This window comes from Loxodonta africana, chromosome 9 (assembly GCF_030014295.1).
Source record: "Loxodonta africana isolate mLoxAfr1 chromosome 9, mLoxAfr1.hap2, whole genome shotgun sequence".
Classification (NCBI taxonomy): Eukaryota; Metazoa; Chordata; class Mammalia; order Proboscidea; family Elephantidae; genus Loxodonta; species Loxodonta africana.
In genome coordinates, this window is record NC_087350.1 from 113,804,337 (window position 1) to 113,828,925 (window position 24,589).

The window sequence follows — 24,589 nt, forward strand, 5'->3', positions numbered from 1 at the left end:
ATGTTCAGGCTTCACTGTGGACTAAAAAATCAGAGCATTTGGGGCCCAGGCATCAGTTTTTTTTTTTTTTAAAAGAGACTCTTTGGGTGGTTCTCACGGGCAGCCAGGATTGAGAACCACTGCGTTAGGAGAAGGTCACTCTGTACAGACTCATGATTCAGGCAGAACACTTAACCAGTCTCTGTGGAGTCCACCCTGACTCATGGTGACTCTGTGTGTCAGAGTAGAACTGTGCTCCATAAGGTTTTCGGTGCCTGATTTTACAGAAGATCACCAGGCCTTCCTTCTGAGGCACCTCTGGGTGGCCTTGAACCTCCAACCTTTTGGTTAGCAGCTGAGCACGTTATCCATTTTTACCACTCCACTAAAAAACCCAGGGACTCTGTAATCTGTGGCCAAGAGCCCATGCTCTCCCAGGTTCCCCAGACCCAAAAGGTGCTGGTGAGTGTGGGCATGGCCTAGGAGTCTCATTCTTTGTGTTCATTCCACTCTTAGGTGTCATACAACACTCCCTCTCGCCAGCTCTCATCAGCTTGGAGGATTAACAGTAGGGTCAATGGAACTGGAACTATGGAGACCCCAAGGAAGGGGTATTATGTGATAGAGATATTCTTCCCATCCCAGGTAGGAGCTCTGCCCCCCAGTACAGGAGTTGAGCGTTTATAGAGGGCCCTGAGGGAGTTTCAGTTTTCAGACGTGACAAGGAGGCCCTTGGGACGTCTGTTAATCACACAGCCCGCTAAGCTCTGGCCCGGCCTGGATTGAACCACGCGTATGTACACAGCCTGTTTCCAAAGCCTAGCAGGGAAAACTGCTCTCCCAGCGCTGATAATGTTGTCATCACGCCCCCTCACCCACATCTGCAGCCCAGCCAAATGTTACAGACTGACCACAAGGAAGGAAAAGAAACCTAATAGAACCTCCAGCATCTGAAATTCACGTACACAGAGTGAACGATCCTCCAGACAGGGAGTGGACTCAAGTTTTCCCTGCTTTTACCTTTTACCTTTTTGGAAAAAAAAAAAAAAAAAAAACCTGTTACCATCGAGGGGATTCCAATAGCTACCCTGTAGGACAGAACAGAACTTCCCCATAGGGTTTCCAAAAAGTGGCTGATAGATTTGAACTACCAAACTTCTGGTTAGTAGCTGAGATCTTAACCACGGCGCCACCAATATACAATATCCAATAGTGTACATGTATAACAAGAGAGTCTAACCTATTCTATATCCATACAACAGAGCAAGGACAAGCCCAGTCCTGAGCTGGGATGTACATAGTTCATGTAGGAAATACAAATGAAGAGGCAGGCAGGCCCCACCCCTGGAAGACATATAAACTGTGTAACTGTTGGGGGAAAGAAAATGCTTTTTCACAAAGCAACTGAAGGCAAAGTCAATAATATAACCCCCAGACAACCGAGAACACAGTGCCTACTATAAGGGCAGTAAGAATTTAGTATATACAAACCATGGCTTAAGCTGAACCTAGCCCATGGTTCAACACGGCTCCAAGTTACTGTCAACGACCACAGAAATGGGGGTAGGCGGGGGAGAAAAATAAAAGTTAACATCACATCTAAGCTAATTAAAAATACTTTAAAAACGTCTTCATCAACACAGGCTTTGTGTTAGAAGCACTTTGTTAGCAGGTAATTTGTGTGGATGATCAAATGGCAACTGAAAATATCGAAACTCTCTTCTAAAATTTCATATAATTCTGATGTTATCATACCTCAGAACATCCTGTCCAACCCCCTTCTAACTGGTCTGTATTTGTAGGGTTTTGTTTTTTTGAATCCTCCCAAATCTTGGGTTGCCCAAAATACCCAGATCTCCAGAAATACATCCAACTCAAAAATGATAAAAATGTGTATATATATAACTTGGTATTGCAAAGAATAAATAACAAGATGGAAATCTTTTCTTCCTTTCCTTCTTCCTTCCTTTTTCCATCCGTCCTTTCTTTCTTCTTCCTTCCTTTCTTCCATCCATCTTTCCATAGTTTTGTCCATCCTTCCATCCATTCATCCATCTTTCCATCTTTCCTTCTTCTGTCCATCTATCCTTCCATCTATCCATCCTGCAAACACTAAGAGACTACCATATTAAAAACATAGTGCTGAAAAAAAATAGCTATTATTATTGTGAAAGACTCAATATAGAGCATTTTCTTGGAAGCAATAAAACATTGTTGCTTGCCTGATGGTATTTGGCAAATTTGCATGCCTAGCGACATTAACTCAGAAAACGTGTAATGAAAATAATAGTATTACTTAAGATGGTGTCAAGCATGGGGCTCTTCCAGGCATTCACAAACAGAACAGTTCTTTGGTCTGACCTATGAAGGGACGAGCTCTGGGCTGTGACAATCATACGCCCCAAGAGGGTATGGCTTCTTTAGAAACCAATGATAATGATAGCGACAGTAGACGTCTTCAACGAATGCCAAAGAAAACCTCAAAGTGTTTGGTCTCTCACATCTTTTTAGTATTTTAGTACATCCCCTTTGTATATGGGAACAAAACCAGATTCCTTTAAATTTGGAACTTCAGAGAAGTAGTGAGAATGCCATTTAATTGAAGAGTTTTCTTCTATTTAAATCTGAGAATTTATAAAAACTTCTCCTTCCCTCTGTAAAGCAGTTGTCCCAGGCCCTTCCCAGGCAGTGGGTGAATACCTGATCCTAACATAAAAGATCATTTGGTCTCAACCATGACCTTGGTTCTTCGGCAGAGCCCTAAATATGGGTTTCCTGTTGTCTGGACCCAAAGTTCTCCACAGGCAAAAAGCTGGACACGGTATCCATCGCCACCCTGTTACCCTGGCACACTGAGAGTCCAAGATGCCGGCATGGAAATTTCCACTCGGATATATCTTGCTCCTCTTGGACTTAGCCCTGGTCAAAGGCTTGGCATACTTGACCCTGAGGTAGATCCATATTTTCACGCTTTCTTGGCACTGAACTATGCATTCCTGGTTGGCACACAGCTCCATGCCCCAGGGACTCTGGAAAGGCCTCCACTTGGATAAGCCTTGGATACATTTTAGAAGCTTCGCCCCAGGCTCAGGGCTAACCAAAACCAGCTGCTGAGGAGTTGATTCTGACTCATGGTGACCCCACGTGTGCAAGAGTAGAACTGTGCTCTATAGGGTTTTCAAGGCTGTGACCTTTCAGAAGTTTATCGATCACCAGGCCTGTCTTCCAATGCCTCTGGATGGACCTGAACCTCCAACCTGTTGGTTAGCAGCTTAGCTCATTAACCATTTGTAACGCTCAGGGACTCTAAGCTCAGGGATAGAAACTTGCTATATCTCTACGTACCCCCACCCCCTAAACTAGCTCATTTGACTCTGAAACCAAACCCCATGGCAGATAGGAAGCTACTCTGGTCAGCTGGCTTTTACAGGCTGGAGCTGACAGTCAGAGAGGCAAGTGGCTTGTCCATAAATGGCGGGAGAGGATCTTGAAAGTGGATCATCAACTTCACGTTCCTATGTCTCCATCCTGCCCTGACCAAACTGGGTGTGACATCTCAGACAAATGCTTGCCACTATTCCTGGTGAAAAACACAAATACCGGTTTTCACTAGGGCTGCAGATGGTGCAAACTATTAACCCACTCAGCTGCTAACCATAAGGTTGAAGATTCGAGTTCACCCATAGGTGCCTTGGAAGAAAGGGCTGGCTTTCTGCTTCAGAAAAAATAGCCATTGAAAACCCTACTGAGCACAGTTTTACTCTGACACACGTGGGGTTGCCAGGAGTCAGAGCTAACTCGACAGCAACTGGTAGGATGTTTACTACTCCAGATACACAACAGAATCATGGGGGGAGAGGTATCTCAAAAACAGATCCTCAGGTCCCACCCTTCCAGGGATTCCAGGTAGGATTGTTGTTGCTGTTAGGTGCCATTGAGTGGGCTCTGACTCCTAACAACCTCATGTGACAGAGTAGAACTGCCCCATAGGGTTTTCTAGGATCTAATCTTTACGGGAATAGGTCAACTCAAACCGCCAACCTTTCAGTGAGCAGCTGAGTGCTTAATCACTGCACCACTAGGGCTCCTTGTTAGTTCCTTAGGTGACTAACGTGCAGCCGGGGTTGAAAAGCTCTAACCTGTGTTACAGCTTGGAGTTGGCAATGGGTGAAAGGGCATTTCTGTTCCCCTGGTTGCTGAATTCAGAACTTCCTGATCTGAGTTTCAGCTATAATGACTTGCTTAGGAAGGTGTGTGTTTTCCCAAATTGAGGTCTCCATGCTGGGGTTTCCACTGGAAGAACATCCCTTGGAAATGATTGGGTGCTTCCTTTATTTCTCCCTTTTCTTTTTTGAAGTAAATATACTTGCTTTTTTTTTGTGCTTCCTAGCTAGCTAAAGTAATACGGTTCTGAAGCTTGAGAAAATTCAATGTTTAATTTGGGTGGAGGGAACACAGTGATAATGTTAATGAGGAAAAAAATAGTTCCCCCTTTTAGTAGCAATTTTTTGGGGGCTGTGGGCAGGAAGAGCCAAGCACCCTCCTTCTGGGTGGACCTGGCTGCTTCTCAGGTGCTCCTGGCTGAGCTGGGCTGGCCTGGGTGGAGGAAGGCAAAGCCAAACCCATTGCCGTTGAGTAGAATAAGGGAAATACTAACATTGGCTAGATATGAGACGGACACCATGCTTAGTAAAATAAAGGGTCAGCAAAAAAGAGGAAGACCCTCAACAAGATGGATTGACAGAGTGGCTGCAACAATGGGCTCAAGCATAATAATGACTTTAGGGATGGTGCAGGACCAGGTAGAGTTCCATTCTGTTGTACATGGGGTCACTATGAGTTGGAACGGACTTGATGGCACCTAACAATGAGAAGATGTTGTTATTGTTAGGTGCCGTCGAGTCGGTTCCGACTCATAGCGACCCTATGCACAGCAGAACAAAACACTGCCTGGTCCTGTGCCATCCCCACAATCGTTGCTATGCTTGAGCCCCTTGTTGCAGCCACCGTGTCAATGCACCTCGTCGAGGGTCTTCCTCTTTTCCGCTGACCTTGTACTCTGCCAAGCATGATGTCCTTCTCCAGGGACTGAGCCCTCCTGACAACACGTCCAAAGTATGTAAGACGCAGTCTCACCATCCTGGCTTCTAAGGAACATTCTGGTTGTACTTCTTCCAAGACAGATTTGTTCATTCTTTTGGCAGTCCATGGTATATTCAATATTCTTTGCCAACACCACAATTCAAAGGCATCAATTCTTCTTTGGTCTTCCTTATTCATTGTCCAGCTTTCACATGCATATGATGTGATTGAAAATACCATGGCTTGGGTCAGGCGCACCTTAGTCCTCAGGGTGACATCTTTGCTCTTCAACACTTTGAAGAGGTCCTTTGCAGCAGATTTGCCCAATGCAATGTGTCTTTTGATTTCTTGACTGCTGCTTCCATGGCTGTTGATTGTGGATTCAAGTAAAATGAAATCCTTGACAACTTCAATCTTTTCTCCGTTTATCATCATGTTGCTCATTGGTCCAGTTGTGAGGATTTTTGTTTTCTTTATGTTGAGGTATAATCCATACTGAAGGTTGTGGTCTTTGATCTTCATTAGTAAGTGCTTCAAGTCCTCTTCACTTTCAGCAAGCAAAGTTGTGTCATCTGCATAACGCAGGTTGTTAATGAGTCTTCCTCCAATCCTGATGCCCCATTCTTCTTCATATAGTCCAACTTCTCAGATTATTTGTTCAGTATACAGATTAAATAGGTATGGTGAAAGAATACAACCCTGACGCACACCTTTCCTGACTTTAAACCAATCAGTATCCCCTTATTCTGTCCAAACAACTACCTCTTGATCTATGTAAAGGTTCCTCATGAGCACAATTAAGAGGTCTGGAATTCCCATTCTTCGCAGTGTTATCCATAGTTGTCCACACAGTCGAATGCCTTTGCATAGTCAATAAAACACACGTGTCTGTCAGTTTGTCATACTGTGGGGGATTGTGTGTTGCTGTGATGCTGGAAGCTATGCCACTGGTATTCAGATACCAGCAGGGTCATCCATGGAGGACAGGCTTCAGCTGAGCTTCCAGACTAAGACAGACTAGGAAGAAGGACCCGGCAGTCTACTTCTGAAAAGCATTAGCCAGTGAAAACCTTAAAGAAGGTATCAGATGATATTAAGAAATTACTTTTGCAGGGCCACATAAACCAGAGACTCCATCAGCCTGAGATGAGAAGAAACTGGATGGCACCTAGCTACCACCAATGACTACCATGAGGGAACACAACATAAAATTCCTGATAGAGCAGGAGAAAAGTGGGGTGCAGAACTCAAATCCTCATAAAAAGAACCAGACTTAATCGTCTGACTGAGACCAGAGGAACCCCAGAGGACATGGCCCCCGGACTCTGTTAACCCAGAACTGAAACCATTCCAAAGCCAGCTCTTCAAAGATTAGACTGGACTATAAGACATAAAACGATACCTATGAAGAGTGTATTTCTTAGTTCAAGCAGATACATGAGACTAAACGGGCAGTTCCTGCCTGGAGGTGAGATGAGAAGGTAGAAAGGGATAGGAGCTGGTTGAATGGACACAGGAAATTTGGGGTGGAAAGGGGGAGCGTGTTGTCCCATTATAGGGAGAGCAACTAGGGTCACATTACAATGTATGCATAAATTTTTGTATGAGAAACTAACTTAAGCTGTAAACTTTCACCTAAAGCACAATAAAAAAAAATAATAAAGATAAAATTAAAAAAAGAAATTACTTTTGCATCTCAGATACATCTACTGGTTTCATCCCACTCGGAGCAAAGGAGAATGAAGAAAACCAAAGACACAAGGAAAATACTGGCCCAAAGGCATAAAAGACCAAATGAACCAGAGTCTCCACCAGCCTGAAACCAGAAGAACTAGATGGTGCCCAGCTACCACCAATGACCGCCGTGACAGAGATCACAATAGAGAGTCTGGGACAGAGCAGGAGAAAAATGTAGAAGAGAACTCAAATTCATGTAAAAAGACCAGACTTAATGGTCTGACAGAAACTGGAGGAACCCCCCGTACTATGGCCCCCGGACACTCTGCTAACCCAGAACTGAAACCATTCCTGAAGCCCACTCTTCAGAAAGATTAGATAGGGTTATAAAACAAAAAATTATACATGTGAGGATCTTGCTTCTTAGTTCAATCAAATATACAAGACCAAATGGGCAGCTCCTGTCCAAAAGCAGGATAAGATGGCAGGAAGGGACAGGAACTAGTTGAATGGGCACAGGGAAGCCAGGGTGGAAAGGAGGAGCATGCTGTCACATCATGGGGATTGCAACCAATGTCACAAAACAACGTGTGTATAAATTTTTGAATGAGAAATTAACTTGAGCTGTAAACTTTCACCTAAATCACAATTTAAAAAAAATTTTTTAAAATAATATATGAGAAAGGGAAAGCGATGGGAATATATATTACAGGTAACACTGAATTGGGCATGAATTAATGACTATGTAACCTGAGCGAATAATACTTGGTGGTTACATTATGACATTCTGTCAATTTTTGTATAAGTTTTAAGTTCTCCGTAGCAAAAAAGGTATAAAAATGTTAGATATTTTGTTGAAAACTTGAAGAAACACTTTTCTTTCTGGAAAGGGAGCAATGTTTCCTCCTCCCCACTGCCCCACTTGAATTCCCCTGAGACCCTTATATGTCCCACACCCCATACCTCCTCCATAATGCAGCTTCAAAACAAAAGAGTATTTACTCTTCAAACACATAAGTAAGTACAAGTTTCCTCCCTTTTGCCCTCCCCAAGATCAGGGTGGGTGGGAGAGCAGAGTCAGGACTTAGGAGTAGGAAAAAAAAAAAAAACTAAATTACTTTTGGAGTTCCGCTTCTATTTAAATGTAGAAACCTACAAGAGAATGTCACTGCATCCTAAAAACAGGAAAATCTATACAATCGTAACTTTTCTTAGACTCTTCAGAGAGATGAGGACATAATGCAATGAAGTCAAGTAAATTCTGCAGAGTAGCAAGCCCCTGCAGAGAGACAGGACACAAGACTTGTCTCGCCTTTGGCACAGCATTAGAGAAAGAGGTAGCTGCCATACCAATGGATTAAAAAAAAAAAAATCACATAACAGTTTCAAAAACTCTTAAAGTCCAGTGTACACTATCATTTAATTTAAAATCGCTCGTAGTCCCAGATATAAGGGGACATACTCAGAAGTTCTTTTCCACTGGCTTCCACTGGGTGCTCAGAAGACTGGGGACATGCAGGGAGATGTGGTAGTAGGGACATTCAGGAGATAATCAGCTTGCTGGGACATAAGCATGAAGCCCCTCCCATGCCCCCAAACCCTTCTCTCATAGGAAACAAAAGCCTTAAGCTTCTAGATGTGAGGGCTGAAAATCCCACAACCCAAGGGCTCAGGAAGATCCATTGTGGCTGGTGGAGGGGTAGACATACAAACTCTCTGCCCCCAAGGGGAGGATGGAATCCTATACCAATACTAAGCAGAGGTCTGCTGCCACTGGGCAGGGTCAACAGCCCGGAGAGAGAATAATCTGTGTTACAGACACGTAGGAACTGCTAAAAGCTATCGGTAGAACCCCAAACCAACCCACTGCCATCGAGTTGATTCCAACTCATAGCAACCCTATAGACCAGAGTATAACTGCCCCCATAGGGTTTCCAAGAAGCACCTGGTGAATTTGAACTGCTGACCTTTTGGTTAGCAGCCGACCTCTTAACCACTATGTCACCAGGGTTCCACAGATAAAGCAGGAACACTGATAAAGCCCTCCAGCAACCCATCCCCACTTAAAACCCATAGTAACAGTAACCCACTGCTGGAGGAATCTGAAGCCTGTGGTACATTAAAGGTTATATCAGAAACAATAAAACCCAAACCCAGCTCAGCGTCTGACTAGATTAACTTAACCTCCCGTACTAATGACCTGACAGATTATTTATGCCCATTATTGGGCATAAATACTATTTACATCAGTCTCTTTTATGCTTATACACATATTATCCTGAATTCAATGAAAAAAATTATGAGACTCAAGAACAACAAAAATAACCCATTGTCAAAAGATAAAGCAATCAACAGAGTCAGAGATTAATCAATGTCAGAACTATCAGACAGGTAGTTTAAAATAACTATGTTTCATATGTAGAAGATATAATGGAAAAGATAGGCAGCATACATAAACAGATGGGGGATTTCATCAGAGAGATAGAAACGATAAAAAGTGTCAAAGGAAAATGTTATAAATAAAAAACAAAAAATAGAAAGAGCACTTTCAACAGGCTTATCAGCAGATTAGACAAAGCTAAGGAAAAATTAGTGAACCTAAAGATATATCAACAGAGGTTATCTAAACTGAAACACAAAAAGAAAAGATAGCGAAAGAGAGCCTAGTGAAAGACAACTATGATCACAAATTGTCTAACACATGTGTAACTGGAATCCCAGAGGCAAAGAGAAAGAGAATGAGGAAAGAGAAATATTTGAAAAGATATGGCTGAGAATTTCCTAAAATTAATGAAAAACAACAAACAGCATATCCAAGAAAGCACAGAGACTCTCAAGCAGGTTTGAAAAAAAAAAAAAAATACACATACCTAGACACATTATAATTAAACAGCTAAGAATCAAAAATTTTAAAAAATCTTAAAAAGCCATCCAGAGAGGGGAGATTAAACACAAAGGAACAAAGATAAGGATTACAGCAGACTTCTTAGAAACTATGCAGGCCAGAAAGTAATGGAATAGCATCTTCGAAGTATTGTGAAAGAAATTACTTTTAATACTTTACATGTGATAATAGCACTGTGGTTACATTATTTTTTCTAAAGGCCCCTCATCTTTTTTATTTTTTACTTATTTTTATTACCGTACTTTAGATGAAGGTTTATAGAACAAACTAGCTTCTCTTTAAACAATTAGTACAAATATTGTTTTGTGACATTGGTTACCAACCCCATGACATGTCAACACTCTCCGTTTCTTGACCTTGGGCTCCCTATTACCAGCTTTCCTGTCCCCTCCTGCTTTCTAATCCTTGCCCCTGGGCTGGTGTGCCCTTTTAGTCTCATTTTGTTTTATGGGCCTAATTTTTAGCTGGAAACCCTGGTGGCATAGTGGTTAAGAGCTACAACTGCTAATCAAAAGGTCAGCAGTTCAAATCCACCAGGCGCTCCTTGGAAACCCTATGGGACAGCTCTACTCTCTCCTTTAGGGTTGCTGTGAGTCAGAATTGACTCAATAGCAACAGGTTTTTTTTTTTAATCTTTGGCTGAAGGGTAAACCTCAGGAGTGACTTCATTACTGAGATATAAGGGTGTCCAGGGGCCATACTCTCAGGGTTTCTCCAGTCTCTGTCAGGCCAGTAAGTCTAGGGTCTTTTTTTGTGAGTTAGAATTTTGTTCTACATTTTTTCCAGCTCTGTCTGGGACCCTCTATTGTGATCCCTGTCAAAGCAGTCAGTGGTGATAGCTGGATACCATCTAGTTATGCTGGGCTAAGTCTTATGGAGGCCATGGTAGTTGTGATCCATTAGTCCTTTGGACTAATCTTTCCCTTGTATCTTTGGTTTTCTTCATTCTCCCTTGCTCCAGTGGGGTGAAGCCAATGGAGTATTTTAGATTAAAGGCCCCTCATCTTTTAAAGATTCACACTGAAATATTTATGGCTAAAATGATAAACTGTAGGAAATGGCTTCAAAATAAGCAAGAAGGAGGACTTCCTGGTATGTTATGGTGGAGATAAAACAAGATTGACCATGAGTTGGAGATAAAACAAGATGGTTGAAACTGGTTGATGAGTATAGGAGGATTCAATTTGACATCCTCTCATAAAATTTTGAAAATTTCCAGAATAATAAAAAAAAAATTAAGGCAAATAAAAAAGAAATGGGGAAAAGAGATAAGTGAATCAAAGCACACATTCCAGTAGGTTTCTCTGATTTTTTACCTCTAACTCTCCTCTCAGCATTTGATTCACAGAAGGTCCACAGGTCTCCAAACTGGGGTCACAGATTACCACAGAGGACTAGCCCCACCACCCTCTGTAGGAACATCAAACTAAGAAAGCCTACCAGTGCCAAAGCTCTCTTCTCCACACAGAGAGCACCGTCCTGAGTCCATCAGATTTGAGAAGAATCTCCATCCCGCTGGGGTCTCATATACAGGGACCTTCATGGATTTGGCCACCCTGAAAAATAAAATTTGAAGCAACAGTCAATTCATATTCTTCCTTTGTTTTCTTTCCTCGGCACAGAAAGAGATATTTAGCATCTATTAATTCCATAATTAGATTTCAGGACATCCTGAACAGTGCTGACAATTTTCAGAATGTCAAGCCCTAAGGTAAGAAATGTTAAACAGCCCATTCCAATGGTTCTCAGTTGTCCTTTCCCCATAACATAGAAAATATTAAGTTAATGTACATAATATCCTCACATTTGTTTCTCTCCTATAAATTTTTCTTTATTGTTTAAGGCAAGATCTTGGAGTCTAAATTAAGATGGCATGTAGGTACAACCACTTTGGAACATTGTCTGGCAGTACCTACTAAGGATAAAGGCACACACATCTTGCTACCACCATCATTTGCCACGGAGTCAGCTCTGACTCAGGGTGATCCCGTGTGTGTCAGAGCAGAGCTGTGCTTCGTAGGGCTCTCGGTGACTGATTTTTGAGAAGTAGATCACCACGCCTTTCTTCCAAGGTGGTTCTGGGTGGACTCAAACCTCCCACCTTTCAGTGAACAGCCAAGTGCATTACCATCTAGGGACTCCTACACATATCTTAAAACCAAAAAACCAAACCCACTACCATCAAGTTGATTCTGACTCATAGCGGCCCTACAGGACAGAGTAGAACTGCCTCACAGGGTTTCCCAGGCTATAAATCTTTACAGAAGCAGTCTGCCACACCTTTCTCCCCCAGAGTGGCTGGTGGGTTTGAATCGCTAACCTTCTGGCTAGCAGGCCAGCACTTAATTACTATGCCACCAGGGCTCCTGTACACATATCTTAAACCTGTTGCCGTTGAGTCAATTCCCATAGGATTTCCAAGGAGCAGCTGCTGGATTTGAACTGCCAACCTTTTGGTTAGCAGCCATAGCTTGCCGTAGCTCTTAACCATGGTACCACCAGGGCTCCCACACATATCTTACCAACCCATTGCCATCAATTCGATTCCGACTCATAGCGACCCTATAGGACAGAATAGAACTGCCCCATAGGGTTTCCAAGGAGTGCCTGGTGGATTCAAACTGCCAACCTTTCGGTTAGCAGCTGTAGCTCTTAACCACTATGCCACCAGGGTATGAACCAGTAATTCAATGTCTAGAAATTCCAATGACCTGTAGTGGGCACTATGGTGCACTGCTCAGATTCGCCACCTCTCCTACAGAACATACACATTTTAGGACTAGAACACTCATTCTTCCAGCTGCTGGGTGTGTCGATGGCGGGCAGCTTCCCCTCCTTGCAGTTATTCTCTACCGAAGAAAGATGTCTCACTCCAAATCACACTGCCTTCCCTGGCTCAGTATTCATCCAATGGTGGGTCAAAGAGGGATGAACAAAGGTCCAGCTTCCTTGCCCTGACTTGGCAAGGAAGGGCTCTCAGCCTAAGAGCTCCCTATAGGTTGGCCGAGGTCTTCATCACGATTGCATTGCAGCCCAACTCCTCTCTCTGTCCAATCCCCTTTCCTCACCTCCCCAAGGTGTTGGTCTAGAAGGGAACTTTGATCTTGAAGGCAGGAAGCAATAAGATTCCTCCAAGCAAATCTCTCTCATGGCTACTTCCTGGGACACCTCGCCAATGATATTACCCAACAGTGTATATACAAGAATGTACAAGAATGATCATCGTATCACTCTTCATAATAACCAAGACAACACAAACGTCCACAAAGGAGAATGGACAAATAATACATGATATGGAATAAAATGCCATAAATTCCATCGAACAAATTATTGCCATGTGAAACAACCTGAATGAATCTCACAAACATAATATGGAACAAAAGAAGCCAGTAAGAAGAAAATATATACAGTACTCTTCCATTTAGATCAAATTCAAAAATGGCCAAAATGAATTAACGCTGTGACAGTTCAGGCTCAAAGGCTCAGAGAGGTTCAGGACTTTGTTTCTGGTTCCACTGAGGTAAGAGGCAAAGTTGGAATTTGACCCCAGACCTGCTTACTTTCTGCTCATGTTCCATTCCAATACGCCATGCTGTCTCCCCAACTGTTGTACTGCTTTGAGAGGTATATTCGATATCAAAGCATGCTGGAGAATGAGCTGATTCCAGGGACACTGGGCTGAAGAGTTCAGGGCTTCCAACCAGTTCTCTCCAGTTGGAACCCCTGTTGAGAATTTGTATTTCTAGCAAGTTTGCAGGCGATGCCAATGCTGCTAATGAGGGTCCAATTCTGAGAACTACTAGTAGAACAGTGGGTCTCACAATTTATCACATACATGACTCAGCTGGGGATTTTGTTCAGCTGTAGATTCTGATTCAGTATATCTGGGAGTGAAAATGCAAATTCCCAGCAGGGGGTTGGAACCAGAACGAACCGGTTCAAAGCCTGGAAGAGTTTCATCTTATTTTTTTCCTACATGCAAGCACCCGAAAAAGAAAAACAACAAATGCTTCTACCAGCAAGGCTTAGTTCTCTGAAGGCTTTGGGTGGAGAAAGTGCCAGGGAGAGGGACCAGGGAGGGGTTCCCTGCTGAAGAAAAGGAGGAAAGACACACAGAGCGTAAGTTACACAATGTAACTTTAGGTTTGTTTGGGACCCACAGGAGGGAAAATATCTTGAAACCCTTGGCACAGAAAAGTAAACACCTCCCTTCCTAAGTAACCCTACTATGACTAATGTGCTCAGGATCTCACAAACGGTGTTCTAAGGGTCTTTCAAGTTTGCCTGGAAAACAAGCACCTTTTATGTCGGGATCTTACTTCAAAGGCTCCATTTTCTCTCTTTTTCAATGGTCTAAGAAAGACACAATCATGCTTTAGTAGGAACAATGAAGGCAACCCTTCCCAAATTGTAAAGCAAAGGTCAGTTTTCAAAGCCATTCATTCCAAGGTCAGAAGCTCAAGAAAGGAGGGGTAAATCACACAGAAACCCCTTCCCCTGGGGGGGAGGGCAGCACAGAGTAGGTCGAGGGTCAATGTTAATTTAGCAAGCACGAATGCATATGAGCACCGAGAATAGAATATGCAACAGGGGGCTGAAATGAGGGTGTCTGAGGAGAGCGTTCTTTTAGATTCAAAGGTGTCAAGGGTGTGGCCAGAATGTTCTTGTAGGTTCAAAGCCAAGTTGACAGGTTGGAAGGGAGAGTAAAGGATTTCCCCAGCTCCCACCCTTCCCAATTAATCAGGAGGCCAACAAGCTGGAGGCGGCAGCCGGATGTTAAAGGACCAGATACTTTTATAACTATGAGCCACGGCTGCAGCTATGCAAGCTAAGATAACAACATGGGTAATGAAATTCCAGGATCCTGAGCATGCGTTGATTGTGTCCTAGGGTCAGAAAGGAATTCTCTCCCTCCCTCCTCCCTCTTCTGAACTTGGGATCCATCCCAAACACAGCCGTCAGCAGATACCATGCTCCGGACTGGCCTTTTGCAGGAGTCCCTGAAATCCTCCGGTACAAACGCTCCAAATAAAGCTGCTTCGAACGAGGGTCTGCACCCTTCTCTCCCCCTGACTGCCATCGCCAATGACAATCATGAGAACCCACTTTGATAGGAAAGACCAGAACATGAACAAAAAGAAAGAAAACCAACCTGGGTCTCCTGCAAGTACGAGTGAGCTTGGTCGCCAAAAGAACAGGCCGGATACGTACTCAGTCTAGATCTTAAAGCCCTCAAAATGCAGCCTTGGGTTGGAAACAGCTCCAACCTAGCTTTCCTACGTTTCTCTCACACTGCTCCCTGTGTGTTCCATGCTCCTAACCAACTGGTCTGTTTGCTATTTTCCAAACGTACCTTAGCATTTTCTTGCCGCTGTTTATCTCTGTTTCTCTCTGCTGCTATCACAAATACCATAGGTGGGTGGTTTTAAAGAACAGACATTTTCTCACCATTCAGGAGGCTAGAAGTCTGAACTCAGGACACTAGCTCTAGGGGAAGCCTTCTTCTCCGTCACCTCTAGGGAAGATCCTTGTCTTAGCTTCTCTAGCCCAGCATTCCTCGTTCCCTGGCTCCTTGGACATCTCCATCTGGCATCTATCTTTCCTTCATTGCACTTGCTCCTCTCTGTGTCTAGTCTGTTCTTTTTATATCTCAAAAGTCTTCAGGTTTAAGACACACTACACTGATAAGGGCTCATTAACATAACAAAGAAAACCCTGTTCCCAGATGGAATTACGTCCACGGGTCTACGAGTCCTTCCAACTCACAGCTAGCCTATAAGAACAGAGTAGAACTGCCCCACATGGTTTCCAAAGCTATAATCTTTATGGAAGCAAACCACCACATCTTTTTCCCACGGAGCAGCTGGTTGGTTTGAACAGCCCATCTTTTGGTTAGCAGCTGAGTGCTTAACGACAGCACTACCAAGGCTCCTTTTTTCACAGGTATAAACCTAGTGCTGTATAGTTGATTCTGACTCATAGCGACCCCATAGGACAGAGTAGAACTGCCCCACAGAGTTTCCAAGGAGCGCCTAGCAGATTCGAACTGCTGACCCTTTGGTTAGCAGCCATAGTGCTTAACCACTATGCCACCAGGGTTTCACAGGTATAGGGGTTAGGAATCTAACACCTATTTTGGGGGGTACATAATTCAATCCATAACAACCTCCAGGTCTGTCTTTATGTTGTTCATTTTTTCCTGGATTAAGCCTCCTTTCCAATCTCTGTTAAAACACTTCAAGGTGCTTCAAGATGGCCTTAATACAATAGCCTATTATCATGAAACGTGTGAAGAAGACAGCTAGATGGCCAACGAGACCATCTCTTCTTCCTGGGCACACAGCTAGACATTTCCTGACACCCTTGTAGTAGCTTTGGCCATGTGAGTGAGTTCAAGCCAATGGAATTTGAGTGGAAATGGCATCCACCACCTTCAGACCCGGCTCAAAACTTCCGGCCACCATGTTCTTTCTTACCTGCCAGTATGATGTGGACCAGCTCAGCAAACTTGGAAGCCCCATGTTGAAGATGCCTTGCCCACAAGGTGGAAGTATCTGAATCTCTGAATCACCATTTTGGAGGAGAGTCAACCACCAATCAGCAACACCTGTCTTTGGCTTTAGGTAATTAAGAAATAACCTTTCCCTGTGTTTGAGATACTATGCGTTTGGGACTAGTCTTATAACAAGCAGCTCATATTACCTTCACAAACACAATCCTTTCTTCATGGCTGCAATCAACCCTTCCTGCCATTGTGCTTCCTGTCACTTGGCATGGGTCTTGATTTTCACATTATCACTGTATATATTGAATACTTTCTTTACACTTCCCTCCTCACACAGACGCCGTCACTACCACCAACGTGCTATAAGGTCTCTGAGAGAAGGGATTTTATCCTATTCATCTTTGTAGCGCCTTCAATGTCTAGGTGAATACAGTGTCTTGCCAGACTTGCTATTCAAAGAACACTGTTTGAATTCAACTGACTAATATCTATTATGAGGAGCACTGGTAGCACAATGGTTAAGCTCTTGCCTGCTAACTGAAGGGTTGGAGGTTTGAGTCCATCAGCCACTTCTCTGGAGAAAAGACCTAGCGATCTGCTCCCGTAAAGATTTCAGCCTAGAAACCATATGGGGCAGTTCTATCCTATCACATGGGGTCACGATGAATCAGAATTGTCTCAACAGCACCCAACAAAATATCAATTTTTTTACAAGATATCAGATATCAGGGAGTTAAGTATCTCTATTTTATTTCACCTTTGTCACTTCCTTAAAAAGCATAGAATTAATGTCATTTCTGCACATTTATTTAAATTGATCATATGATCAAAGAAAATTTCTCTAGGTGTTAATTAGTGGGCCTATCCGTTTGTCATATTGTGGTGGCTTGTGTGTTGCTGTGATGCTGGAAGCTATGCCACTGGTATTTCAAACACCAGCAGGGTCACTCGCGATGGACAGGTTTCAGTGGAACTTCCAGACTAAAATAAACTGGGAAGAACGGCCTGGTGATCTACTTCTGAAAATAAGCTGGTGAAAATTCTGTGGATGACAGTGGTCCAAAGTGCAACAGATCAGGGGATGGTAGGTGTCTGGTTCCGCTGTGCATGGGGTCGTCATGAGTCTGGGGCCAACTCGATGGCAGCTAACAGCAACAACAACCTACACTTACAAGTTGGGCCTTTTCTATATGTACGTTATAAAAAAAAAAATTATACTTCAATTAAAAGTTTATTTAAAAGCAAAGCCCTCTGCAGCATTTCTGACTTCAGTGCATGTTTGAATCAGCCACGTTTACATAATCCCAAGAAATAAACTACTGCAGACGCACTTTCATAGCTTCCTGGATGCGCTGGTTAATGTCCAGAAGACATTTAACAGAACAGCCCTCCAATTAGCTCTTCTTCGGCATGTTCAGTGCTCAGCACATGGACTAGTTCACCCCCAGACCTCTCCTTTGATGTCTGGCATGCCGGCTGGGATTGCTCTGAGCTGAAAGACTACGCGGGCTTGCTATCAAAAGCCTTGCTAAGGAAGCCTATCCGGGTCATAATAGGGGTCAGACTGAGTTCAGCGAAGACTTGTTTTCTAGCCGCAAATTAAAGTCTACTCTTAAACCCTTTTTTTTTTTTTGGCAGGGGGATGGGACAACTGACACTTTTGGGTGAAATAAACATAAAACATTAAGATAGTGTAATAAGATGGCTACAAAAGTTTAAGTTCAACAACATTCATAAACTTTAGCAGACATCTGCTTGATGCTGAGGCCTGTGTTATCTTAGCCTGGCCTAAACCTCAAAATTCAATTTAAAAAATAATACCTTCCTTGCTTGTCTTGTTAGGGAGGAGCAAATAGCCTGCTCGCAACTCTTTTTTTTAATTTTTTTTCAGTCTCTCATACAAAAATTTATATACACCTTGCTATATATTCCTAGTTGTGCTCCCCCTAATGAGACAGCACACTCCTTCTCTCCACTGTCTATTTTCGTGCCCATTCAGCCAGCTTCTGACCCCCTCTGCCTTCTCATCTCCGCTCCAGACAGGAGCTGCCTACATAGTCTCGTGTGTCTACTTGAGCCAAGAAGCTCACTCCTCACCAGTATCATTTTCTATCCTACAGTCCTGTCGAATCCCTGTCTGAAGAGTTGGCTTTGGGAATGGTTCCAGACTTGGGCTAACAGAAGGTCTGGGGACCATGATCTCTGGGGCCCTTCTAGGCTCAGTCAGACCATTAAGTCTGGTCTTTTTACAAGAATTTGAGGTCTGCATCCCACTGCTCTCCTGTTCCCTCTGGTTGTGTTCTTTGTCGTATTCCCTGTCAGGGCAGTCATAGGTTGTAGCCAGGCACCATCTAGTTCTTCTGGTCTCAGGCTGATGTAGTCTCTGGTTTATGTCGCCCTTTCCGTCTCTTGGGCTCATAATTACTTTGTGTTTTTGGTGTTCTTCATTCTCCTTTGCTCCAGGGGGGTTGAGACCCATTGATGCATCTTAGATGGCCACTTGCTAGCATTTAAGACCCCAGACACCACCCTCCAAAGTGGGATGTAGAATGTTTTCTTAATAGATTTTACTATGCCAATTGACCTAGATGTCCCCTGAAACCATGGTCCCCAAATCCCTGCCCCTGCTACCCTGGCCTTCGAAGCCTTCCGTTTATTCAGGAAGCTTCTTTGCTTTTGGTTTAGAACAGTTGTGCTGGACTCTTAACCTGAACTTTGGCGATCCAAACCCACCCCGGGGTACCATGGAAGAACGGCCTGGAGATCCGCTTCTGTAAAGATTAGAGCCTACGGAGCAGTTTCACTCTGTAACACAGGAAGTCATCACGAGTCAGAATCGATTCGATAGCAATGGGTTTGGTTTGGTTTAAGGATCAAATGGGATAGTATATAATGAACTCTGACAACTGCGAAGTGCCTACAGAGATATCACACTATTTCTGTTTTTGACATTGGACCTTTTGCTTAACCAGTGGGGACTGGATGCATCATTTACACGATCCTTTAAAAGAAAAAGCAAAGGATAACTGCATCGTTCCCTGCTCCCTCTAAACTTTAGGATTTGGGCCAGTTGTAAAGCAAAGGCGAATCCAGAATCCGAGGACCTTTGCTGCTTTATCTAGAAGCTTCTGTACCTTCATTTTATATCGGTGTCATGGTGGGAAGCAGAGAACCTTTCCTCATTAGATTTTTAATTTTGTTCGGAAACATAAGACAGATAATTTTCAAAAAATCCTGACTTTATTTGGAAGAAAAAAAAAATTGACTTTAGGAAATTGACCATGAATCCAAGAGAAAAATACACAAAATTGAAATAATCACAGATACACTCTCTGAAACTAGTAAACAGTCTGGAACCCCACGTCCTGGGAATTTACAGACGTCTGTGTTTACAGTCTTGAAACTTGAGCACTCTGATGTAAGCTGTTCCTGGTTCTACTTATTTTCAAAAGATGAAGAATTGTCGAAGGCATAGGGCTGGTGAATTTTAAGTCCCAAGTAAGTGTTCCAGGTAAACTGAAAGTAGTCAAGAGCCGATTGTCATCTGTCCTTCTGATTTCCATGAAATTGCTCCCAGAATAGCAGAGAGTGAGTCATCTGCTTGTCTTTTTGTTTTGCTTCATGTTTTTTGAGTTATGCAGACCTTGAAAGATTTGGAACCAATACAGACTAAAAATTGTAAGAGCTGATATTATGGCTCCAATCTAGAAGATAAAACATAACTTAAAAAAAAAAAAAAAAAGCTTCTGTTCCTTAAAACCTTTCTGCTTTGTTCTCTTTTCTCAATTAAATCAGCATCTGGTGGCACAGTGGTTAAGAGCTCCGCTGCTAGCCAAAAGGTCAGTTGTTTGAATCCACCAGCCACTCCTTGGGAACCCTATGGGGCAGTTCTGCTCTGTCCTACAGGGTGTCTACGAGTCAGAATCGACTCAAGAGCAATGGGCTTGGTTTTTTGGTTTTTGGTGGTTTATTTGTAGTGGTAAATAAACAGCCATGGTTCAAGGGCTCCAAAATGTAGAATGCAAAAGAGCCACAAAGAAGAAACTAAAAATGTACTTTTGTCTTACAACATTTTCTTGTTGTTGTTAGCTGCCACCGAGCTGGCTCCAACTCACGGCGACTTGTGTATAACAGAGCAAAACACTGCCCAGTCCTGTCCATCTTCATGATCATTGGTGTGTTTGAGTCTTTTGTCTTGGCTATTGTATCAATCCATCTCACTGAGAGTTTCCCTCACATTCACTGAACCTCTACTTTACCAACCATGATGTCCTCCTCTAACAACTGGTCTTTCTAGACGATGTGCCCAGAGTAAGTGAGAAGTTTCGCCATCCTCCCTTCTAAGGAACATTCTGGTTGTATTTCTTCTAAGATTGATTTGTTCGTTCTTTTGGCTACTAGTGCAGTCCACGATATATTCAATATTCTTCACACACAACAGTTCAAAGGCATCAATTCATCTTCGGTCTTCCTTTTTCATTATTGAACTCCCACATGCATATGAGGTGACTGAAAAGACCATGCTTTGGGTCAGACGCATCTTAGTCATTAAAGGTTCCTGCTCTTCAAATTATTGTTTCTTCCTCACTAGTCCAACCTGAAAGCCTAGTGGGGTAACACTCCTGCTCTCTTATAACATGTTTCAGATATTTTCAACTCATAAGAATTAATAAGAGGATAAACAAATGAAGAGACACAACACCATCTGCCTCAAAGAATGACAGAATCTGCCAGTGCTACCACAGCCACCAAGGAACTTCTAAGATCTATCCTATTTCACAGTTGTGCCTCTGAAGGCAAAAGGCAATTATGAGCACATGAGCTGCAGCTGGCTGTAATTGATTAAACAGGGCATTTCCCAAGATTCTTAGTCAGTGCCTTCCATTTGCATGGATAGAACTTAAAATCATTGTTTTAAACTAAGGGATGGTGTGTATTTTGTGTACTCTAAGCATTCTCCTCTCCCTTTTCTCCTGCTAACCTTTTCACCCATGCGATGATTAATTTTATGTGTCACTTTTGCTAGGCTATAGTTCCCAGTGGTTTGGCCAAACACTAGTCTAACTGCTGTTATGCGATAGCTACATGTGATTAGACCGGTTGGCCATGGGTAAAGCAGATCACCTTTTGTAATGTAATTTAATGACATCACATGTAATACAATGTTATATAATTACCTTCCACAATGCAATCTACTGTGATACAATCAATCAGTTGTTCTGTGATTAAACCTGGTTATCAGAGTAGGGTAGGTCCTAAACCTAATCATTCCTGGGTTACGCTAAAGAGCAGAATAGACACAGAGACACACATGGGGAGAAGGGGAAGACAGAGGACACAGACAGATACATCTATAAGAACTTCCCATAGCTAGTAGAAGCAGCAGCTGAGATGGCGCCTCTCCCAGAGAACCTAGTCATTCTCTGGGGAACGTAGACATACGGAGATTGTCGAGAACACACAGTTCCTGAGAGTCATTGGAGAAGCAGAGACTCCCAAGGGAAACAAACTTCTCAACTGCCCCTCTTCCCCTTCAGAGCCCCAGACAGTGTTTATCTGTGTGGACGCCACTGCTGGTCTAACTGAGGGCCGTCTTGCTTTCCCAGGGCTACACAACAAAATCCCACAAAAGTGGGTGGCTTATAAGAACAGAAAACATTGTCTCAAAGTTCTGGAGGCCAGAATTCCAAACCAAGTTATTAGCCACGTGGATTCCTTTTGAAGGCTCCGAGAGAGGAATTTTTCCAGGACTTTCTCCCACCTTCTCCAGGCGTTTCCTGGCTTGCAGCATCTGTCTCCCTGTCTCTGTATCTCTTCTCCTTGTTTTTGAGGACACCAGCTATATAGGATTTGGACCCACCCTACTCCGGTATGACCTCATCTTAACTGATAACATCTTCAAAGACACTATTTCCAAAAAGGGTCACGTTCACAGGTACGGGGGTTAGAACTTCAGTATATCTTTTCGGGGGAACACAATTCAATCTATAACAAAACCACAACAGCTGCTGTCGAGTCAACTCTAGCTCATGGCAACCCCATGTGTGTCACAGTAGAACTGTGATCCATAGGGTTTTCAGTCGCTGGTTTTTCGGAAGTAGATTCCCAGGCTTTTCTTCTGAGGTACCTCTGGGTGGATTCAAACCACCAACCTTTCAGCTAGCACCCAAGCACTTAACCGTTTGTGCTACCTGGTACTCGCTTCCTGGCAGAGGAAGGGCAAGGAGATTTTACTTTGAGAACTGGCTGCCAAAACCAAGCAAGCTTGCAAAAGGTAGAAGGCCAAGGAGGACCGCCTGGCCTCAGGACTATGAGGCCCATTGCAGGGGCAGTCTCGTGTAGAAGGAACTTATCCGTTTAAGTCAGGACCCCACAGCCTACAGAGTGCAGTCAGCCTGGACCTGGAAGACTGATCAGGAAAGGAATGATAAGGACAAATGGACAAGGGGGAGCACAGCCCTCCACAGCAGTCCAGGACTGCAGCCCAAGCATAGGCTTGGTACAAAGGTGTCGTTTCTTCAAGACCCAATTTCCAGCTATTGAATAGTGCTGTTGTTGTTAGGTACTGTCTGGTCAATTACAACTCACAGTGACCCCTTTTGACAGAGTAGAACTGTTCCATAGGGTTTTCTAGGCTGCAGTCTTTACGGGAGCAGTTCACCAGGTCTTTTCTCCCACAGAGCCACTAGGTGGGTCTGAACCACCAACCTTTCAGTTACCAGCCGAGTGTTTAACTGTTGCACCACCAGGGCTCCTTGGAAAGTGCTGTAGCACACTGGTTTTCTTGGACCAGAACAGTCTGATGCCATTGGCTGAAACATAATAAATACTCAAATCTGGGATGGTCTCCGTGGGGATGATTTTCCCTTGCTCAGTGCACACCCTGTACACCTGGACACAGTGGGGTTCCCTCAGCCTTGACTCAATTCAGTGAATTAGAAGCTACTGTTCTCAAATCCCGTACGGACATACCTGGGGTAGCAAGAGGTAGACCACACCCTCCCCAGGTGGTCACAGGCATGAGGCTGGACCTTAAAGCCTTTCACAGTCTTTGAACTGTTGAAGACACAGCTTTGAATGGCACATTTCATTGCTTTTCCAACTGGGTGCCCTGCCTTGATGACACATTGGTTAAACACTTGGCTGCTAACTGGAAGGTTGGCAGTTTAAATCTACCCAGCGGCTCCATGGGAGAACCCAAAACCAAATCCAAACTCATTGCCATCAATTCAATTCCAACTCATATCATCTATGGGAGAAAAACCTGGCGGTCTGCTTCCGTAAAGGCTACAGCTAGGAGACCCTATGGGGCAGTTTTGCTCCGTCACATGGAGTTGCGATGAGTCAGAATCGACTCAACAGCACCTAACAACAGCACCCTACCCAACGGCGTTCTGTGGTAGTTAACTGTGTGTGTATGTCAGTGTGTAGCTGTGTGTTTGTATGTTTGTGTATGTGTATACATGTGTATGTGTGTATATCTGTGTGTGTGTGCCTTTGTATATGTGTATTCATGTGTATGTATGCATCTGTGTGCATATGCGTTTATGTACGTGTGTGTACCATCGTAACACCTAAGCGTTCTTACTTTCAAAACCCCACCGCATATCATAACAAACATATTAAATGCATCCACATCTCACATCAAAACCTACTGTTTGCTCTAAAAGAATCTCGAAAGGATTTTCATAATTTTTTCTTTTGAAACGAGGAGGTTACAAATCACTCATTTTAATTAGCTAGTGACAATGACATCTCATCGATCAGGTACACTTGGGGATCCTTTCAAAACGAGAAAATATTTATCTTTACAAATTCTTTTCAAGTGTTAGGATTTCTGGTTTTTTCCCCAAGTGTTAGGCTTTCTTGTTGCACCTTGCACACATTCAGTTACACAGTTAATCATTTTGATGTGGCGGCTTCCTTGTCTTCATTGAGGAGCTAATGATTGTTTTCAGGTCTCTGATATTTTTGCAGATTCCTAAACATGGGGCTGAGAGTATCTATGGATAAAACAACACTGGTGTGTGTGTGTACGTGTGTGTGCATAAATGTGTGTATGTGTGCATCTATACACACATATGTGTATGGGTGTATGTGTGCATAAGTGTAAATATGCATGTATGTATCTGTGTGTATAAGGAGCTCTGGTGGCACAACAGTTAAGTGCTTAACTGCTAACCGAAAGATTGGTGGTTCGAACCCACCCAGCAGCTCCACCCAGCAGCTCTGCAGGAGAAATATCTGGTGGTCTGCTCCTGTGAAGACTGCAGCCTAGAATATCTTATGCGGCAGTTCTAATCTGTTACGTAGGGCTGTTATGAGTTGGAATCAATTCAATGGCAACTAAGAACACCTGTATATGTATATGTGTGTGCAAATGTATGTGTGTGCGTTTGCATATGTGGATATGCATCTGCATGTATGTATGTGTGTGCAAT

At 43.4% G+C, this 24,589-nt stretch overlaps 1 protein-coding gene across 1 annotated transcript in view; it reads right to left on the minus strand.

Moving 5' to 3' along the window:
- The window catches only part of PGM5 (phosphoglucomutase 5), a 182,730-nt gene that overhangs the window by 64,651 nt on the left and 93,490 nt on the right, over positions 1-24,589 (minus strand). The window contains exon 7 of the mRNA XM_064290557.1: positions 11,084-11,199. Coding sequence (XP_064146627.1) covers positions 11,084-11,199 — 116 coding nt within the window. The remainder of the gene's footprint in view (positions 1-11,083; positions 11,200-24,589) is intronic.